The sequence below is a fragment of the Cetorhinus maximus genome, chromosome 21, assembly GCF_964194155.1.
Source record: "Cetorhinus maximus chromosome 21, sCetMax3.hap1.1, whole genome shotgun sequence".
NCBI classification, from domain to species: domain Eukaryota; kingdom Metazoa; phylum Chordata; class Chondrichthyes; order Lamniformes; family Cetorhinidae; genus Cetorhinus; species Cetorhinus maximus.
The window spans coordinates 10,895,876-10,917,866 of record NC_135899.1 but is presented as its reverse complement, the minus strand read 5'-3'; the positions used below and the strand labels follow the sequence as shown (position 1 = coordinate 10,917,866).

Here is a 21,991-nt window from a genome sequence, read left to right as displayed (position 1 = left end):
TTCCTTTTGTTTGCAGACGAACAGGCGTGGAGCATACGTCCCTTCTACCAAGAGGAAATGAGCCACGTTTTAAGCTCGACTAATTATCTTGTCATTGGCTAGGGTTGTTATGGTAGCTATTGGAGGACTCAGGATTGTTCAGTAAGTGCTGCCTAATCGCGAAATTGTATCTAACATTAGACATTTTGTTTTGAGTTTTGCAAGTGCGGGCTGGTCGAGTGTTGCCCATTATGAACAACTGAGGGAACAGGCTGCTTGATTCGATCAGCCAATTGCTGGGATGCACGGCCTATGTACCTGGCATCACAATGGCAGTGAATAGTTTCTAACCTTACAGTCAATCTGATGGCCTGACAAGAGTCTATAAAATATTCACTTTCATTACTAAAGGGGGAATGAAGGGTCATTAGCAAAATGAAAGCTCATGGGATTAAAGGGGCAGCTGCAGAATGGATACAAACTTGGCTAAGGGATGGAAAGCAGGGAAGGAGGGAAGTATAACAATGGTGCTCCCCAGGAGTCGATGTTAGAACCAATGCTTTCCTTCATATATGTTGATGGCCTGAACTTGGATTAACAGGGCATCATTTCAAAGCTTGTAGATGATGTGAAACTTAGAGTTGTAGCAAACAATGGCCAGTTACAGTAATAGTTTTCAGGAGATCATAGACAGGCTGGTGAAACGGGAAGACATGTGACAAGATGAAATTTAACGCAGAAATGTGAAGTGGTACATTTTGACAGGAAGAATGAGGGGAAGTGATATGAACAATGTGGTACAATTTTAAAAGGCATAACAGAACCTTGGAGAAGAGATTTATTAGAATGATGCCTGGGATAAGGGGACAGGTTTAAGGTGATTAGCAAAAGAACTGAAGGAGACGTGGGGATTTTTGCTTTTTAAAAAAAAAGTGAGTTTCCATGATGTAGAACATACTGCCTGAAAGTGTGGTGGAAGCAGATTCAATAGTAGCTTTCAAAAGGGAATTGAATGAATACTTAAAAGGGAACAACAGGGTAATAGGGAAAGAATGGGAGAGGAGACGAAATGGATCACTATACCAAAGAGGCCACTATACCAAAGAGGCACCTCAGGCACAGTGTGCCAAATGGCCTCCTCAACTGCGGAATCATTCTGAGATGCTGGGGCAGTTGTCATGCCTAGTTAGAACTGGCCACTCGTTAAGGGATCCAGAGCTGGGATTGTGCCTCTGCATTTTCAAACCAGTTGCTATTTTTATTTAACCTGTAACACCAAGTCTTCCAAGCTGTTGGTTCTGGGGAGAGGCTGCTTGGCTTCAGCTGCCTTCTCTTTCTTTTCATCATCTTCATCACTGGATCCTCCAAGACTGAAGTCGTCCATTGCTCCGATAAGGTTTGTGAGGTTCAATAATCCAGGGGCCAACTTGTGCTCTGTGGGTGGAAGCGGGAGAGAGAGAGCGCGCGCGAGCGGGGGAGAGAGAGCGCGCGCGAGCGGGGGAGAGAGAGCGCGCGCGAGCGGGGGAGAGAGAGCGCGCGCGAGCGGGGGAGAGAGAGCGCGCGCGAGCGGGGGAGAGAGAGCGCGCGCGAGCGGGGGAGAGAGAGCGCGCGCGAGCGGGGGAGAGAGAGCGGGGGAGAGCGCGCGCGAGCGGGGGAGAGAGAGCGCGCGCGAGCGGGGGAGAGAGAGCGCGCACGAGCGGGGGAGAGAGAGCGCGCGCGAGCGGGGGAGAGAGAGCGCGCGCGAGCGGGGGAGAGAGAGCGCGCGCGAGCGGGAGAGAGAGAGCGCGTGAGCAACAGAGAGAGAGAGTGGGAGAGAGAGAGAGAGCACGCGGCCAGGAAAGGGAGCAAGCGAGATAGCGTGACAAAGGGAGAGAGAGAGAGAGACAGACAGACAAAGGGAGAGAGAGAGAGAGACAGAGAGGGAAGTGAGAGAGACAGAAAGGGAAGTGAGAGAGACAGAAAGAGAAGTGAGAGAAAAGGAGAGAGAGAAAAAGGGAGCGAAAGAGAGAGGGGGAAGAGTGTGTCGTGGGGGAGAGGGAGAGAGAGAGTGAGTGAGAGAGGCAATAATAGCTGCCTTTATTCAACACACAGAAACTGAACTGGACTAGCCATATAGATGCTGTGTCTACAAGAACGGGTCAGAGGCTGGGAATTCTGTTGGGAGTAACTTACCTCCTGACTCCCCAAGGTCTGTCCACCGCACACATGGCGCAAGCCAGGAGTGTGATGGAATACTCTCCACTTGCCTGGATGGATACAGCTCCAGCAACACAGGAAGCTCAACACAATCCAGAACAAAGCAGTCCATTTGATTGGCACCCCATCCACTACCTTAAACATTCACTGACACCCAGTGACAGCAGTGTGTAGCCTCTACAAGATGCACTGAAGCAACTCACCAAGGGTCCTTCGAAAGCACCTTCTAAACCAGTGACCCCAACCACCTAGAAGGACCCACAGATGCATGAGAACACCACCACCCGCAATTTCCCCACCCAAGCCACACACCATCCTGACTTGGAATGATATTCCCAACAGCACTGTTGGTGTACCTGCATCAGGTGGACTGTTGCCGTTCAAGGCGGCAGCTCACCACCACCTTCTCAAGGGCAATAAATGCTGGGTTGCATTCTCAGCTAAGCCAGAAGCTTTTGGGTTCAGGCCCGCTCCAGAATTGGAGCAGATAAGAACCAGGGGTAGACCATTCGTACCCTTGAGCCTGCTCCACCATTCAATATGAGCATGGCTGATCATCTGCCTCAACTCCACTTGGCCACCTGCTGTTCATTTTCCTTAATTCTTTGAAAGATCAAAAATCTGTCTAACCTGGCCTTAAATATATTCAATGATGGTGCATCCACAACCCTCTGGGGTAAAGAATTCCAAAGATTCACAACTCTGAGTGAAGAAATTGCTCCTCATCTCAGTCCTAAATGATTGATCCCTTATCCTGAGACTGGGTACCCATGTTAAAGATTCCCCAGACAAGAGAAACACCCTCTCTGTGTCAACCTTTTCAGGCTCCTTCAGGGTCTTGTATCCTTCAGTGAGATCATCTCTCACTCTTCTGAACTCCAGGGAATACTGCATAGGCCCAATTTACTCAACCTCGCATGATCCGACTACCTTCTCATCCCAGGAACCAATCTAGTGTATGTTCACTGTGCGTTTCCAAGGCAAGTATATCTTTTGTTACATACAGAGACCAAAACTGTACAGAGAACTCCTGCTCTGGTCTCACCAAAGCCCTGTACAATTGCAGCAAGATTTTCTTATTCTTATACTCCAATCCCCATGCAATAAAGGCCAATTTGCCTTCCTAATTCCTAAAGACTCTCTGAACATCAACATTTACAAGTTACATATCTTTCCAAAAATATTCTCCTTTCCTATTCTTAATGTAAAATACACTTCCCTACCTCATATTCCATCGAATCAACATAATCTAGGCTGAACCACGCATGCAGTACTGTGGGAGTGTTAAGCTAAATAGAGGCCCTGCCTTTCTTGTCAAGTGGACAGTTAGGACTTGAGTTGTCATGACTAGCAAACCTCCCTCAAACACCAGCAAAAGCAACACAAACTGATCACTGTGCTTGCCTAGAAATACCAGTGACTTTAAAAGTAATTGTGAAGCACTTTGGGATCCCTGAAGATGTGAAGGGCACTATATCAATGGAAGTCCATTCTCATTTCCCCTTTGAAACAATTGCAGACTAAACGCACTCTTAGTTCCAAGTGGTTACCTGTTTCTTTGAAGTCCATTCCTTTTTTCCAACCTGGAGGCACAGTCAGTAAATCTGAAAAAAATACACAAGCAGGACATTTAATAACTGCCCACAAACGTTGAGTTACTGAGTGGCTGGGAGTAAGTGGATAGAGACTGCGAGTGACATTCAAATCTGGGCTCAGAAACACTTATCCTTCTCAAAGGCAATTTAGGATTGAGATGAAGAGAAGTTCCTCACTCAGAGGGTGGTGAACCTGTGGAATTCTCTAACACTAAAGGCGGAATATATTTAAGAAGGAAGTAGACAGATTTCTAGACACTAAAGGATTCAAGGGGTATGGGCAGAGAGCAGGAGTATGGTGTTGAGATAGAGGATCAGCCATGATCATATTGAATGGCGGAGCAGGCTCATAGGGCTGAATGGCGAGCTCCTGCTCCTATTTTCTATGTTTCTAACCGCAAACAGGAAGGCACCGTTCAAACTAGGACTAGGAAACACTTACCCTTCTCAAAGTCAATGCTTTCTTCAAATTCTCCCATTGACTTAATCATATCCAAACTTGGCTCATCCATGCCCCCTAGAGACGGGTGGGGAGAGGGAGAAAGACAGAAAATAAGAGAGTAAATTAATTTCATACATAGGTTTTCACAGAATTTACAGCACAGAAACAGGACATTTGGCCCGATAGGTTGAAGTTGGGGCTTTGGCGCACCGCACAATCCTCCCATCCTTCCAGCATATCCTTCTATTTCTTTGTCCTTCGTGGTTTTGATTGAGAACCCCCTTAAATGTATCCACGCCATCTGCCTCAACTACGCCCTGTGGGAGTGTGTGCCATATTCTCACAGCCCTCTGGGTGAAGAAATTTCTCCTGAATTCCCAACTGGATTTATTGGTGACTATTTTTGATTGATGGCCCCTAGTTCTGGACTCCCCCCCCCCGCCCCAGGTTAAGAAAGATCCTGGCACCATTTTGTTTTTTTTGGAAAGGCTAAATGATGTCTGGCGCTATTATCATGTGGATATAAAATAATGTGCTTCGTACTTGGGGAAGATGCATCTTGTTTTATAAACCCTTTTCCTTGCCCAGATCTCCAGCATTTCTGCGATAGTTTTCATGCGATCAGGTGTGTGTTATGCCTGAGAAAGCATAACAAAAGGTGGCAGGTATACATATGTCTAACATGTGTACTGGATGGTGTGAGCCAAATGGTGAATAGTCAGGTGTGAGTGTCATAAACAAAGGACAGTGTTATAAGAGGAATCAGGATGAAGGAGGTTAGTGGGAGTGTGTTTAATAGAAATAGTGTTATAACAGGAATCATATGATGACAGCTATTAGGGTGTGTGTCTTTTTATTATTCATTTATGGGATGTGGGCATCGCTGGCTAGGCCAGCATTTATTACCCACCCCTAATTATCCTTGAGAAGGTGGTGGTGAGCTGCCTTCTTGAACCGTTGCTGTCCATGTGGTGTAGGTACATTCACAGTGCTGTTAGGAAGGGAGTTCCAGGATTTTGACCCAGTGACAGTGAAGGAACGGCGATATATTTCCAAATCAGGGTGGTGAGTGGCTTGATGGGGAGCTTGCAGGTGGTGGTGTTCTCATATGTCTACTGCCCGTGTCCTTTTAGATGGTACTAGTCGTGGGTTTGGTAGGTGCTGCCTAAGGAGCCTTGGTAAGTTCCTGCAGTGCCACTTGTAGATGGTACACACTGCTGCTACTGCTCGTCAGCGGTGGAGGGAGCGAATCTTTATGGAAGAGATGCCAATCAAGCCAGCTACTTTATCTTGGATGGTGTTGAGCTTCTTGAGTGTTGTGGGAGCTGCACTCATCCAGGCAAGCGGAGGGTTTTCCATCACACTCCTGGCATGTGCCTTGTAGATGGTGGACAGGCTTTGGGGAGTCAGGAGGCGAGTTACTTAGGTGGAATTCCTAGCCTCTTAACTGCTCGTGTAGCCACAGTATTTATGTGGCTAGTCCAGTTCAGCTTCTGGTCAATAGTAACCCCCAGGATGTTGATAGTGGGAGATTCAGCAGTGGTGGTGCCATTGAATGTCAAGGGCTGCTGGTTAGATTCTCTCTTGTTGGGGATGATCATTGCCTGGCACTTATCAGCCCAAGCCTGAATATTGTCCAGGTCTTGCTTCATTTGGACAGGGACTGCTTCAGTAGCTGAGGAGTTGCAAATGGTGAACATTTTGCAATCATCAGCAAACATCCCTACTTCTGACCTTATGATGAGGTCATTGATGAAGCAGCTGAAGATGGTTGGGCTGAGGACACTTCCCTGAGGAACTCCTGCAGTGATGTCCTGGAACGGAGATGATTGACCTCCAACCACCACAGCCACCTTCCTTTGTGCTAGGTATGACTCCAGCCAGTGGAGAGTTTTCCTCCTGATTCCCATCAACTCCAGTTTTGCTAGGTCTCCTTGATGACACACTCAGTCAAATGCTGTCTTAATGTCAAGGGCAGTCACTCTCACCTCACCTCTGGAGTTCAGCTCTTTGGTCCATGTTTGGACCAAGGCTACAATTACGTCAGGAGCTGAGTGGCCCTGACGGAACCAAACTAAGCATCAATGAGCAGGTTATTGCTCAGCAAGTGCAGCTTGATGGCACTGATGATGATGACCTTTCCATAACTTTACTGATGACCAAGAATAGACTGATAGGGCGGTAACTGGCCAGTTTGGATTTGTCCTGCTTTTTGTGCACAGGACATACTTGGACAATTTTCCACATGGCCAGGTAGATGCCAGTGTTGTAGCTGTACCGAACAGCTTGACTTGGGGCGCAGCAAGTTCTGGAGCACAAGTCTTCAGTACTATTCCTGGAATATTGTCAGGGCCCACAGCCTTTGCACTATCCAGTGCCTTCAGCCATTTCTAGATATCGCATGGAGTGAATCGAACCGGCTGACGAATGGCATCTGTGATGCTGGAGACCTCCAGTGGAAGCCGAGATGTATCATGCACTTGGCACTTCTGGCTTTGGTTTGTAGCGAATGCTTCAGCTTTATCTTTTGCACTGATGTGATGGGATCCTCCATCATTGAGGATGGGGATATTTGTGAAGCCTCCTCCTCTAGTGAGATGTTTAATTGTCCACCGCCATTCACGATTGGATGTGGCAGGACTGCAGAACTTAGATCTGACCCATTGGTTGTAGAATCACTTAGCTCTGTCTATCACTTGCTGCTTATACTGTTTGGCATGCAAGTAGTCCTATATTGTAGCTTCACTAGGGTGGCACCTCACTCTTAGGAATGCTTGGTGCTGCCCTGCTGCAATCTTCAAAGAACCAGGGTTGACCCATGGCTTGTTGTTAATGATAAAGATATGCCAGGCCATGGGTTAGAGATTGTGGTTGAATACAATTCTGCTGCTGCTGATGGCCCACAGCGCCTCATGGATGCCCAGTTTTGAGTTGCAGGATCTGTTTGAAATCTATCCCATTTAGCACAGTGGTATTGCCACACAACACAATGGAGAGTATTCTCAATGTGAAGACAGAACTTTGTCTCCACAAAGGCTGTGCAGTGGTCCCTCCTAACAATACTGTCATGGACAGATGGATCTGTGGCAGGTTGGTGAGGATGGGGTCAAGCATGCTTTTCCTTCTTGTTGGTTCCATCACCACCTGCTGCAGACCCAGACCAGTTGCTATGTCCTTTAGGACTCGGCCAGCTTGGTCTGTGGTGGTGCGACTGAGCCTCTCTTGGTGATGGACACTGAAGTCCCCCATTGCACCCTTGCCACCCTCATGGCTTCCTCCAAGTGATGTTCAACTTGGAGGAGTACTGATTCAGCAGCTGAGGGGAGCGGTATGTGGTAATCAGCAGGAGGTTTCTTTGCCCATGTTTGACCTGATGTCATGAGGCTTCATGGGGTCTGGAGTTGATACTGAGGACTCCCAGGGCAACTCCCTCCTAACTGTGTACCTCTGTGCCGCCACCTATGCTGGGATGGTGACGGTGGTGTCTCGGACATTCTCTGTCAGGTATGGTTTCATGAGTATGACTATGTCAGGCTGTTGCTTGACTAGTCTGTGAGACAGCTCTCGCAATTTTGACCCATGACCCCAGATGTTAGTAAGGAAGACTTTGCAGGGTCAATAGGGCTGGATTTGCCATTGTCGTTTATAGGCATAGGTCGATGGCGGGTGGTCCATCCGGTTTCACTTCTTTTTATTGACTTTTTAACTGTTGAATACAACCAAAGGGCTTGCTAGGCCTTTGAGAGTTAAGGGACAGAGCAGGTAAGGACGGCAGATTTCCTTCCCGAAAGGACATTAGTGAATCAGATGGGTTTTTACAACAATTGACAATGGTTTCACGGTCATTATTAGACTTTTAATTCGTGGTGGGATTCAAAACAGGTCCTCAGAGCATTACTCTGAGTCTCTGGATTACTAGTCCAGTGACAATACCACTACGGCACCATATAACAGGAATCAGAATGAAGGCGGTTAATGGGGTGTATGTTCAATAGGGGCAGTCTTTGAACAGGAATCAGTATGATAAAGGTTAATGGGGGTCTGTTTAATAGGGCCAGCGTTATAGTGGGAATCAAGAGAGGTGACGTGTCAAAGCTGCAGCATGTGGGAGCTCCTGGATGCCAGACTGATCCAGGGCAAACACATCTGCAGTGAGCATTTGAAGTTGAGTGGCTTTGGCTCAGAGTTTCTAAGCTGGAGGCTGAATGACAGACACTGCGATGCATCAGGGAGAGGGAAAGTTACCTGGGTTCTTTGTACCAGGAGACAGTCACACCTCTTAGGACAGGATCTTCTGATTTGGCCAGTGGACAGGGACAGGAGTGTGACTGCGAGTGAGGCAGGTAAGGGGACTCAGAGGGCAGGAGCCTCAGCCTTTACAATTGTCCAACAGGTTTAAGGTTTTTTCAGCTTGTTTGGATAAGAGTGGGGGCTGCAGGTTGGATGAGCTAACTGGCCATGTCACTGTGGCACAGGAAGCCATTTAAGTGGGGGTAGCAAAAAGGAATGTAGTGGTAATAGGGGATGGTATAGTCAGAGGGATTGTCACTCTTCTATGCAGCAAAGAGAGCGAGTCCAGATGGCTATGTTCCCGGCCCGGTGCCAGGGTTTGGGGCTTTTGCTCGGAGCTGGAGAGGAACTTGCAGTGGGAGGGGGAGGGCCCAATCATCATGGTCCATGCAGGTACCAATGACATAGGCAGGACAAAGAAGGAGGTTTTGCATAGTTAGTATGAGGGCCTAGGCACCAAATTAAGAAGCAGAACCTCAAAGGTCATAATCTCTGGATTAATACCTGAGCCACATGCAAATTGGCATAGGACAAATCAGGTTCGGGAGATGAATGCATGACTCAGAGTGGTGTGGACACTGGTACCAGTACCGGGAAAATGGGACCTGTACCGTTGGGATGGTCTACACCTGAACTTTGTTGGGACCGGTGTTCTTGCATGACTAGGGAAGTAGAGAGGGTTTTAAACTAAATAGTTGGGGCAACGGATCAAATTTGGGAAGATGTGGTAAGTCAAAGATCAGAGACAAGGCAAAAGAAAAAGGCAGTATTACGGGAAATGAAAAACAGACCGTGACAGGAATGGATAGACAGTACAAATCGAACAGTAAATCAACAGGTGAAGCTAGAGGTTATAAAAAGAATAAAAGGATAAAACTAGAAGCTCTGTATCTGAATGCACGCAGTATTCGAAACAAAACAGATGACCCGAGAGCGCACACACAAATAAATAATTACAATTCGATAGCCATTACTGAGACTTGGCTGTAGGAGGACATGGATTAGGACCTGAATATTGAAGGGTACAGGATATTTAGGAAGGACAAGAAGCAAGGAAAAGGTGGAGGGGTGGCTCTGTTAGTTAATAACGGTATTAGCTCAATAGAGATGAATGACCTAAATTCAGGAAACTAGGATGTGGAAACGGTTTGGGTAAAGATGAGAAATGGTAAAGGCAAGAAGTCACTTGTGGGAATTGTGTACAGGCCCCCTAAATGTAACCATGCCAATCTATTACCCTCTATACAATGAGCTTTTATTTTCTGCAATAACCTTTGATGTTAACCTGTTTAATTCATCTGCCATCTCCTTCTTTTCCATCATCAATTCTCCAGGCTCACTTTCTCTAGGACCAGCACTCACTTTGTTAACTCATTTCTTTTTTAAATATTTATTAAAACGTTTACTATCTGTTTTTATATTTCTGGCTAGCTTTCTCTCATATTCTTAATTTTTCCCTCCTTATTAGTCTTTTAGTCATTCTTTGCTGTCCCTTATATTCTGTCCAATCTTCTGACCTGCCACCCGTCTTTGCACAATTGTTTGCTTTTTCTTTAAGTTTGATACTATCTTTAAACTTTCTGGTTAACCATGGATGATGTATCCATCCATGGACTTTTTCTTACTCGTTGGAATGTATCTATTTTGTGCATTCTGAAATATGCCCTTAAATATTAGCCACTGCATCTCTATTGACCTATCCCTTAACCTAATTTGCCAATTCACTTCAGCCAGGTCACTTTCATGCCCTCATAATTGCCCTTATTTAAGTTTAAAAACATGGTCTCAGACCCACTCATCTCTCCCTCAAACTGAATGGAAAATAGGTAAATAACAGATAGGTTAAGTGAGTGGGCAAAGATCTTGCAAATGGAGTATAATGTGGGAAAATGCAAAATTGTACATTTTGGCAGGAAGAGTAAAAGAGAAGCATATTATCTAAATGGTGAGAGATTGCTGAGCTCTGAGATGTGCAGAGGGATCTGGGTGTCACAGTGCATGAATCACAAAAGGCTAGTGTGCAAGTACATCAAGCAATTAGGAAAGCTAATAAGCTAACAGAATGTTATCATTTGTGAGGGGAATTGAATACAAAAGTATTCAAGTTATGCACTAGTGAGACCACATTTGGAATACAGTATTGGTCACCTTATTTAAGAAAGGATGTAAATGCGTTGGAAGCAGTTCAGAGAAGGTTCACCAGATTAATACCTGGAATGGGTGGGTTGTCTTAGGAGGAAAGGTTGGACAGGCTAAGCTTGTATCCGCTGGAGTTTAGACGAGCAAGAGGCGACTTGATTGAAACATATAAGATCCTGAGGGGTCTCGACAGGGTGGATGTGGAGAGGATGTGTCCTTTTGTGGGAGAATCTAGAACTAGGGGTCACCAATTTAAAAGAGATGAGGAGAATTTTTTTCACTCAGAGGGTCATGAGTCTTTGGAACTCTGCTTCCACTACCTTTTCAGGAAGAGAGTCCTTGAATATTTTTAAGGCAGAGGTGGATTGATTCTTGGTAAGCAAGGGGGTGATAGGTTATCGGGGGGTAAGCGGGATGCAAATTTCAGGTTACTATCAGATCAGCCATGATCTTATTAAATGGCGGAGCAGGCTCGAGGGGCTGAGAGGTCTACTCCTGCTCCTTGTTTGTATGTTCATATATGTCTGTATGCTAGTATGATGAAAGTTAGTGGGGTGTATATTTAATAGGGACAGTGTTATAATGCGAATCAGTACGATCAAGGTTAGTGAGAGTGTATTTAGTAAGGACAGTGTTTCCACAGGCATCGGTATAACAATGGGGAACTGGAGATCTGTACCTGGCCAGAATGGGTAGTTAGTGGAACTGCCTCTTACAGACTGCGTCGGGGGGCCAGGTGGTCGCTGCAGAGAGAGGGAGTTTTTTATCGACAATCCCGTATCATCCAGAAGTACCTGTCAGGAAAGAAAACACACAAAGAGCTTCCATTAAAGCAGCACCTTTTAACATGGAAAATCCATTCAGGGCTTTTCACAGGATAATGTGTTCACTCAGGAAATTCACCCGATTGCTCACTCATTTTCAAGATGCCGTTACAGCGGGAACAGAATCAGGCATTGATAGAGCACAGAATGGAGCCATTTGGCCCATCAAGTCTGTGCTGGCACTTTCGAATCAAAACAGAAAATGCTGGAAAAACTTAGCAGGTCTGACAGCATCTGTGGAGAGAGAAACAGAGTTCATGGTGAGTCTGTATGACCCTTCTTCAGAGCTCTTTCAAAGGCTCTTTCAAAGTCTAATCCAGTTAGCCCCATTCTCCTGCTCTTGTGTAAAAAAATTATTTTCTCATGTCACCTCAGGTTCTTTTATCAATACGTCTTAAATCTGTCCCTTCGGTCATCCACCCCTCAGTCAATGGAGACAGTTTCTCTTCATAATTTTAAACACCTCTATCGAATCGCCGCTTTGTCTGCACGTATTATCGTTCTTTTCTTATGGGATATTGGCATTGCCATCTAGGCCTGCATTTGCTGCCTGTCCCTAATTGCTCCTGAGCGCAGTTAAGAGTCAACCATATTGCTGTGTGTCTGGAGTCACACATAGGCCAGACCGGGTAAGGATGGCAGATTTCATTCCCTAAAAGACATTGGCAACTGATCAGGTTGGCAAAATGTAATGAGCGGTATGCTACAGGGATCAGTGCTGGGACCTCAACTGTTTACAATTTATATAAATTGCTTGGGTGAAGGGATGGTTGCCAAATTTGCTGATGACACTAAGATAGAACCATAGAAAAGTTACAGCACAGAAGGAGGCCATTCGGTCCATCTTGTCCATGCCAGCCCGAGGACACCCAGGTGTCCTTTCTAATCCCACCTTCCTGCACCTGGCCCATAGCCCTTCAGCTTACAGCACTTAAGGTGCAGATCCAGGTACTTTTTAAAAGAGTTTAAAGTTTCTGCCTCTACCTCCAACTTGGGCAGCGAATTCCAGACACCAACTACCGTCTGCGTAAAAAAGTTCTTCCTCATGTTCCCCCTACACCTTCTGCCACTTATCTTGAATCTATGTCCCCTGGTTCTAGAATTCTCCACCAAGGGAAACAATTTTATCCTGTCCACTCTATCTATTCCCCTCATAATTTTGTACACCTCCATCAAGTCACCTCTCAGCCTTCTTTGTTCTAAGGACAATAACCTCAACTTATCCAATCTCTCTTTGTAACTACACTTTTCTAACCCTGGCAACATTCTTGTAAACCTCCTCTGCACTCTCTCCAGAGCTATTACATCTTTCCTGTAATGTGGTGACCAGAACTACACACAATACTCCAGTTGTGGCCTCACCAGTGTTTTATACAATTCCAACATTATATCCTTACTTTTACATTCTATACCTCTGCCAATGAAGGAGAGAATTCCATATGCATTCTTTACAACCTTGTCTACTTGAACTGCTGCCTTCAGGGACCTGTGTACTTGTACACCAAGATCTCTCACTTCATCTACCCCTCTTAGTATATTCCCATTTATTTTGTAATCCCTGTAACTGTTTGACCACACTAAATGTATGACCTCACACTTCTCTATGTTAAAATCCATCTGCCACTTTACCGCCCACTCCACCAACCCATCTATATCGTTTTGGAGATTATGGCTATCCTCTAACTATTCACGACTCAGCCAATCTTTGTGTCATCTGCAAATTTCCCAATCGTGCCCCCCACGTTCACGTCCAAATCGTTAATATATAACACAAACAGCAAGGGTCCCAACACCGAGCCCTGTGGAACACCACTTGAGACAACTTTCCATTCGCAAGGCCGTCCATCGACCATTACCCTTTGTTTCCTGTTACAAAGCCAACCTTTTATCCAGTTTGCCACATTACCCTGAATCCCATGGGCTTTTACTTTCCTGACAAATCTGCCATGTGGGACCTTGTCAAATGCCTTGCTAACATCCATGTACACAACATCCACTGCACTACCTTCATCAACCCTTCTTGTCACTTCCTCAAGGAATTCAATCAAATTTGTGAGGCAAGACCTTCCTTTAACAAATCCATGCTGACCATCCCTGACTAGCCCATGCCTTTCCACATGACAGTTAACCCTATCTCTCAGGATTGATTCTACTAATTTGCTCACCACCGATGTAAGACTAACTGGCCTATAATTGTTTGGCATTTCCTTTGATCCCTTTTTAAACAATGGAACTACGTTTGCATTTCTCCAGTCCTCCGGTACCTCCCCTATATCTAGTGAAGATTGGAAAATCATCCTCAGAGCATCTGCTATCTCCTCCCTGACTTCCTTCAGCAGCCTCGGAAACAATCCATCTGGCCCAGGTGACTTATCAACTTTCAAGGATTTCAACCCTTCGAGTACTTCCTCTCTCTTTATGACTATCCCGTCCAATATCTCGCAGTGTTCCGCCTGGCCTACTATATCTACATCCTCCTTACATCCTTTGTAAACACAGACAAAATATTTATTCAAAACCCTTCCCACAGCCTCAGCCACAGAAAGGGGTTGGGCCAAAAACTGCCCTCACCCGCACCAACACCACTCCTGCTTCATTCCCCACGCCATACCTCTTTATAGCCCAGCAGCTCGCCCGTGGTCTGGTTCCTCTCCACTTTCAGCGTTGAATGAACCGGGGTGACATCGGCATGATACAAAGAATCCACACACACCTCTCTGGGCCAGACCCTTTGATACAAACAAAAAAAACCCAACATCTTGAGATTAACACAGGGCTGGAAATGGGATGAAGTACAGCCGGGCAGTGGGCTACCACTGAAGGAGAGAAGTTATTTAAGCTTGCACCAAACCTTGGCTGGACCACACTGTGCAGAGTTCTGGTCTCCATATCACAAAAAAAAAGGATAGTGGGGCCACTCGAGAGGGGGAAAAATTTTTTTTTACAAAAGATGATAGCAGATCTGCAAGGTTATAACTATCAGCAGAGCCAGCAGGCCATGGCTGGTTTCTCTAGAAAAGGCTGACCTGATTTAGGCCTTTATTTTATTAAAGAGGTTTAACAGGCTAAATAATCAGGAAGTTGTCTCCACTTGCAGGTGAGGCCAGAACTAGGGGCCATAAATATATGATAGTCAATAATAAATCCCGTCAGGAATTGAGGAGAAATTTCTTTACCCAGAGAGCGGTGAGAATGTGGAACTCACTGCCACCCGCTGTGGTTGAGGTGAATTGTCTAGATTCACTGAAGGGGCAGGTGGATAAGCCAAGATGAAGTAACGTAAACACTGACAGTTGGGCTGAATGGCATGTTTCTGTGCTGTAAAATATCGCGCACTTCTATCTGCGCAGCAATCTTCCGACGCTATGCCATGGCCAGTAGACAGAGGAACTTACTTTTGGGAGTTCTCAAAGTGATGGAGGGGAAGCTTTGAGGGGTCGGACAGGAAGTGCTGCTCTGCCTCAGTGATGAGGTCCAAGGCGTACGGTGGCAGGCCATGTGGAAGCTAGTTAGGAAGCAGAACAGAGAAAAGTCAGCAAGTGGCAGGTCACAGTTGCACCCCGCCGTGCTCCGGATCGCATGCTGACAGAATGCAGCCCCAAAACATCAGACAAATCCTGGAATTCCAGGCAATACAAATGGAATTTCCCCGGCTCTGGCATCATGAGCTCTGACAAATAGAAAATTCTCCCTTCACATCAAACAAATTCCTTTTGACGTGTAGTCCCCTGTTGTGTAGGCAAACACAGCAGCGCACAGCCGGCTCCCACAAACAGCATTGAGGCCAGTTACTCTGTTTGTGGGTTGAGGGAGAATAGTGACAGGGAGACCAGGGAATATTGCCATGGGGACAGAACATAGTGCCCCACCCATGGGATGGGGTGGGAGGGGAAACGGTCCCCAGCCCCGGAGGGTGGAGGGAGAGAGGGAGGGAGGGATGATCCCCAGCCCAAGAGGGTGGAGGGAGGGGTGGAGGGAGGGGTGGAGGGTCCACAGCCCCAGAGGGTGGAGGGAGGGAGGGTCCTCAGCCCCCAGAGGGTGGAGGGAGGGAGGGTCCTCAGCCCCCAGAGGGTGGAGGGAGGGAGGGTCCTCAGCCCCCAGAGGGTGGAGGGAGGGTCCACAGCCCCCAGAGGGTGGAGGGATGGAGGGTCCACAGCCCCCAGAGGGTGGAGGGAGGGAGGGAGGGTCCACAGCCCCCAGAGGGTGGAGGGAGGGAGGGAGGGAGGGTCCACAGCCCCCAGAGGGTGGAGGGAGGGAAGGAGGGAGGGAGGGAGGGAGGGTCCACAGCCCCCAGAGGGTGGAGGGATGGAGGGTCCACAGCCCCCAGAGGGTGGAGGGAGGGAGGGAGGGAGGGTCCCCAGCCCCAGAGGGTGGAGGGAGGGAGGGTCCCCAGCCCCAGATGGTGGAGGGAGGCTGGAGGGAGAGTGGATCCCCAGCCCCAGAGGGTGGAGGGAGGGTCCCCAGCCCCAGAGGGTGGAGGGAGGGAGGGAGGGTCCCCAGCCCCAGAGGGTGGAGGGAGGGAGGGTCCCCAGCCCCAGAGGGTGGAGGGAGGGAGGGTCCCCAGCCACAGAGGGTGGAGGGAGGGAGGGAGGGAGGGTCCACAGCCCCCAGAGGGTGGAGGGAGGGAGGGAGGGTCCACAGCCCCCAGAGGGTGGAGAGGGGGAGGGAGGGTCCCCAGCCCCAGAGGGTGGAGGGAGGGAGGGTCCCCAGCCCCAGAGGGTGGAGGGAGGGAGGGAGGGTCCCCAGCCCCAGAGGGTGGAGGGAGGGAGGGAGGGTTCCCAGCCCCAGAGGGTGGAGGGAGGGAGGGAGGGTCCCCAGCCCCAGAGGGTGGAGGGAGGGAGGGAGGGTCCCCAGCCCCAGAGGGTGGAGGGAGGGAGGGAGGGTCCCCAGCCCCAGAGGGTGGAGGGAGGGAGGGAGGGAGGGTCCCCAGCCCCAGAGGGTGGAGGGAGGGAGGGAGGGAGGGTCCACAGCCCCCAGAGGGTGGAGGGAGGGAGGGAGGGAGGGTCCACAGCCCCAGAGGGTGGAGGGAGGGAGGGAGGGAGGGTCCCCAGCCCCAGAGGGTGGAGGGAGGGAGGGAGGGAGGGAGGGTCCCCAGCCCCAGAGTGTGGAGGGAGGGAGGGTCCCCAGCCCCAGAGGGTGGAGGGAGGGAGGGAGGGAGGGTCCCCAGCCCCAGAGGGTGGAGGGAGGGAGGGAGGGAGGGTCCCCAGCCCCAGAGGGTGGAGGGAGGGAGGGAGGGAGGGTCCCCAGCCCCAGAGGGTGGAGGGAGGGAGGGAGGGAGGGTCCCCAGCCCCAGAGGGTGGAGGGAGGGAGGGAGGGAGGGTCCCCAGCCCCAGAGGGTGGAGGGAGGGAGGGAGGGAGGGTCCCCAGCCCCAGAGGGTGGAGGGAGGGAGGGAGGGAGGGTCCCCAGCCCCAGAGGGTGGAGGGAGGGAGGGAGGGAGGGTCCCCAGCCCCAGAGGGTGGAGGGAGGGAGGGTCCCCAGCCCCAGAGGGTGGAGGGAGGGAGGGAGGGAGGGTCCCCAGCCCCAGAGGGTGGAGGGAGGGAGGGAGGGTCCCCAGCCCCAGCGGGTGGAGGGAGGGAGGGTCCCCAGCCCCAGATGGTGGAGGGAGGCTGGAGGGAGGGTGGATCCCCAGCCCCAGAGGGTTGAGGGTGGGAGGGAGGGTGGGAGCGAGGGAGGGAGGGTGGGTCCCCAGCCCCAGATGGGGGGAGGGAGGGTGGGGGGGGAGAGGAAGGTGGTGGGGGGGTCTCCAGCTCCGGAGCGAGTTGGGGGCGAATGTTCCTTAACCCTGGAAGGAGGGGGGTGGGGGTGGGTCCCTTCCTGTAGAGGGATACTCCCTACCCATGTAGTGACGATGGAGGGACCCTACCCATGGGGGAAGGTAGGAGGGTGAGGGTACCTACCCATTGAGGGGGTGACTAACCATGGAGGCGTGGGGTACCTACTCATGGAAGGGGAGGGGGAAGTTCCCATCCCATGGAGGGTGGAAAGGGGGTGGGTCCTAAACTCTGAGGAAGGGTGGGGAGAGAACCCATCCCATGGACTAAGAAAGAAATAATTGCATTTATGTAGCATTCATCAGGAGCACGAGACCTCTCCAAGTGCTTTCCAGCCAATGAAGAGCTTTATGAAGTGTAGTCATTGTTGTAATATCGGAAACATAGCAGCCAATATCCACTCAGCAAACCCCCACACACAGCAATGTGATAACGACCAGATCATCTGTTTTTAGTGATGTTGATCAGGAGATAAATATTGTCCAGGACACCAGAGAGAATTCCATTGCTCTTCTTCAAAATAGTGCCATGGGATCTTTACAATTGTCAGAGCAGGCAGGCAGACCAGGCCTTGGTTTGACATCGCACCTGAAAGACAGCACCTCTGACAGCACAGCACTCCCTCAGACCTGTACTGGAGTGTCAACCTTAATTTTTGTGCTCAAGCCCTAGAGCGTGACTTGACCATCACTGAATTCTCCTCTATCAACATCCTGGGGGTTACCATAGACCAGAAACTGAGCTGGGCTAGCCATATAAATATTGTGGCTCCAAGAGCAGGTCAGAGGCTAGGAATCCTGCAGCGAGTAACTCACCTCCTGATTCCCCGAAGCCTGTCCACCGCCTGCAAGGCACAAGTCAAGGGTGTGATGGAAACTCTCCACTTGCCTGGATGAGTGCAGCTCCCACAACACCCAAGGTGCTTGACACCATCTAGGACAGAGCAGCCCAGTTGATTGACACCCCAGCCATAAACATTCACTCCCCCCAACATGGACGCACAGTGTCAGCAGTGTGTACCATCTACAAGATGCACTGCAGGAACTCACCAAGGCTCCTTCAACAGCACCTCTAAACCCACAACTACTACCATCCAGAAGGACAAGGGCAGCTGACACATGGGAACACCACCACCTGGAAGTTCCCCTCCAAGCCACTCACCATCCTGGCTTGGAACTCTTTCACTGTTCCTTCACTGTCGCTGGGTCAAAATCCTGGAACACCCTCCCTACACCACATGGACTGCAGCGGTTCAAGAAGGCAGCTCCACCACCACCATCTCAAGGACAATTAGGGATGGGCACTAAATGCTGGCCTCTCCAGCAATGCCCACATCCTATGAAAGAGTAAAAAGGACCCCAGAGCCTTGTGATTCAGGGTGAGTGGAGGGAGATGAGAAGGGAGGATCAGTACTCATGGAGGAAGAGGAGGCAAGGAGACACCTGCTGACTAGGGAGGGAGGGAGGAAGGCTCCCACCCACCCTCCCGCAACCTGTGGAGGGAACCATCACATTCATGTAATGCTTCGAACCGCACTACAACAGGAGCTATCGACACCAGGTATTGTACAAATAGGAAAAAACTGTCTTCTCACATCTGAATGGAAAGGTATCTGGCCCAATATGCAAGTGGCAGCTCCTGTTCATATATACACAGCACTTAATAAATGAAAGGCCACTCACATCTGCTGCAGTCAAAACATTTTGACAAATGGATGTCCAAACTTCCCCGTCGACTGCCTTACCAAGGGAGAGGAGTGTGAATACTCACTGTTGCCAAAGGGAAGATGCATCCATTCTTCGCAACAGGCTGTGTTATCAACTCAAACTTCCCGGAACAGCCCACTTCCAAGATGGACAATGGAAGGTCATCGGGATCCTTCAGAGGCAAATCTGTACAGCAAACATGAAAAATAACGATTCAGAGAGGTGTTCACAATCACGGGGGCCTTTGATTGAATACATAAAGAGAAACTGTTTCCAGTGGCAGGAGGATCAGTAAGCATGGGGCACAGATAACTGGCAGAAGAGCCAGAGGGGAGATGAGAGGGTTTTTTGTAAACACAGCAAATGTGGATTGTACTGCCTGAAAACATGGTAGAAGCAGATTCAATGGCAACTTTCAAAATGGTATTGGATACATGCTTGAAAAGGGAAACTTGCAGAGCTGTAGGGAAGGAACAGAGCTTGTTCAAAGAGCCGGTGAGAGAACAGCTTCCTTCTGCTTTTCAATGCCCACAACAGTAATGTCATGAGAAGCATATTCAGCGAGGCAACGTTAGTGAAGAGTGAGGGTTGCAGGAGCCCAGGGGCAGGTTCATTTGCAGTCCCACTTCATCGTCCCTCCCAGTGCCAAGAGCCAATGACTCAGCAGGTTTCCGAGGAGAAATCTTTGATATTGCAACAAAAATATCTGAGTTATAGTTTACCAAACACTTGTGCATCCAATCCTGGAGTATGTAAGTTGTGCGTGGGATCCTTATATGAGGAGGGGTATAAATAAGATTGAAGCAATTGTAGGCCTGAAACCTGCAGCCACTAATGTTTGCAATTTTGTATTTTTGCATTTTATTGCTGCTCTGTTCTTGATTTTAAGAAAACCTCTATTAAGCCTGCATTGAATATCAAAAGTTAATTTATAGACAGACCTTGATTTAAAACTGAGTGTTATTATGCTTTGATTCAAGTCAAATAATTAATCAATAGTAATCAGTAGTGATATTATTAACTGTAGATGTGTTTTCCCAAGACCTTGGTTTTCATACTGGCCATTCATAGCCAATATTTCATCATTATTGTTTTCCCTTTTCAAGCTAGACTTCCTCAAAGTTGTCTATGTCGTGCAGAAGTCATTTTTCTTACTGTATTTGATGACCTTTGAACCTCAGGCCAGGACAATGAATGACTGTGGTGTGGAATCAGAAGATGGAGTTTGATTAATGGACACTCAACCTGATTGATGGCAGATGGGAGACACCATCAAAAGATGCGCAGGCAAGTCGAATATTGCAAAGTCTGCAAAGCTTCACAATGCCTCAGAGAAAAATTTGGTACGGGCTCATGCTTACCAACCCCTCGTTTTGAGAAAGTCTGCACGGAAGCCTTGAAAAGCTGGAATGGAGCCAGAAATTGGACTTAAAGGGGTACAGCATCTACGAACAGAGCTGCAGCCAAAGTGGATTTGCTCAAGGATACAGGAGGGAAGGCCGTTGACAGAGTGACTGACTGGAGTGCCCGCCGTGCAAGGTTATTCAGAGGCTTGGCGATGTTTGAACCAAGGGGAATTTTACCATTTTGGGCAGCTGTCTTGAACAGACCAATTTGGGGTTAACATTTGTAATATTGTAAATACTTGTATCTATTTGTAATATAGTATGTATCATATGTACGTTATGTTATCTTTCTACATATATATTATATATATGTGCTTTTTGTTCTTTTTTAAAGAAGTTATCTTTCTTTCATTTTCTTTTAATCATTAATAATTGTTTAACAGTTGTCTAATAAAAATTGTTGCTTTCATACATTGCTTGGCATCGTCACTCATTCCTGTTCATCTAGAGTAGGACTCTCACACGCCTTACACGATCCAAGGAATTGCTGCATGATTCTGCACAAATCAGTACAGGAAACACACCAGTGTCATAACCGTGATCAAAGATTTGGAATGGAGATGGAGAAAATTAGACTGACCGTGTCTTATAAAACATGGAATGAACTGGTGCAAATTGACAAAAACAAGTACCCAGTGCCCCTGCCCCCAGCAATGACAAAACATGAGGCAGCCAGCCACACACATTACAAAGGCTATTTGTTTCCAAGGCAGTGCATCAACAATCTTTCTTTCCAAGAACAATCCGGCAGTGAAAAAAGTTTTCAGAGGTTAAAACAGAAAGTGCTGGAAAAGCTCAGCAAGTCTGGCAGCATCTGTGGAGGGAGGAACAGAGTTAACGTTTTGAGTTGAATATGGCTCTTCTTCAGAACTGATCCAAAAATCTCTTTTCACAGATGCTGCCAGGCCTGCCAAGTTTTTCCAGTGCTTTGTTTTTATTTAGGTCTCCAGCATCTTTGCTTTCAAATTGAAAGAGAAATAATCACAACCCCATCACTTGAGGTCTTCAAGCCCGTTTATAAGTTTTTCATTATCATGGCTATCATATCAGCGGGTCATGTCTGGTTCAGCCAGCGCCAAGCATGTTCATGCACATTGGCGGATTGCAAATATTAGTCTGTGATGCTGACACAACCAAAAAAGAAAAAGCAGAAGCAGCTCCCATGTTCTCCAACCATTTGGACTCGCAAGTCTAGCCTGCCCCATTTGAGATATATATTACGTTTCCGGCCCTCGTCGCAGTCAGAAGGCACAAGGGAATGCATTGTCCCAGTGACAAGGATGCAGGAGAGATTGTGACCATCTCAGGCAGACTAATTGGGTATCTGCAGAATTACACAGCTGACCACTAAATCAAAGTCAAGTCATGTGAGCAAAAGAAAGACAGACTTGCATTTATATAGCACCTTTCGCAACGTCAGGGCATCCCAAAGCGCTCCACAGCTGATGAAGAACTTTCGAAATATGGTCACTGTGTAGAAAACGCAACAGCCAATTTGTGCACAGAAAGCTCCCACAAACAGCAGTGTGATAAGCTGTGTTTTAGTGATGCTGGTCAAGGGGTAAATATTGGCGAGGGAGAACTCTCCCGCGTTGCTTCAAAATAGTGCCCTGAGGTCTTACAAAAGTAAGTTATCATCAAG

At 48.2% G+C, this 21,991-nt stretch overlaps 1 protein-coding gene across 2 annotated transcripts in view; it reads right to left on the bottom strand.

Moving 5' to 3' along the window:
- skic2 (SKI2 subunit of superkiller complex) overlaps positions 1-21,991 on the bottom strand; it is a 73,291-nt gene that overhangs the window by 49,119 nt on the left and 2,181 nt on the right. Inside the window, exons 2-8 of one of the 2 annotated variants that reach the window (XM_078566576.1) lie at positions 19,008-19,129; positions 14,861-14,970; positions 14,077-14,194; positions 11,321-11,435; positions 4,213-4,287; positions 3,726-3,779; positions 1,247-1,413 (exon numbers count right to left, since the gene is read on the bottom strand). In XM_078566576.1, coding sequence (XP_078422702.1) covers positions 1,247-1,413; positions 3,726-3,779; positions 4,213-4,287; positions 11,321-11,435; positions 14,077-14,194; positions 14,861-14,970; positions 19,008-19,129 — 761 coding nt within the window. The remainder of the gene's footprint in view (positions 1-1,246; positions 1,414-3,725; positions 3,780-4,212; positions 4,288-11,320; positions 11,436-14,076; positions 14,195-14,860; positions 14,971-19,007; positions 19,130-21,991) is intronic. The other variant, XM_078566577.1, reaches the window with a different exon arrangement.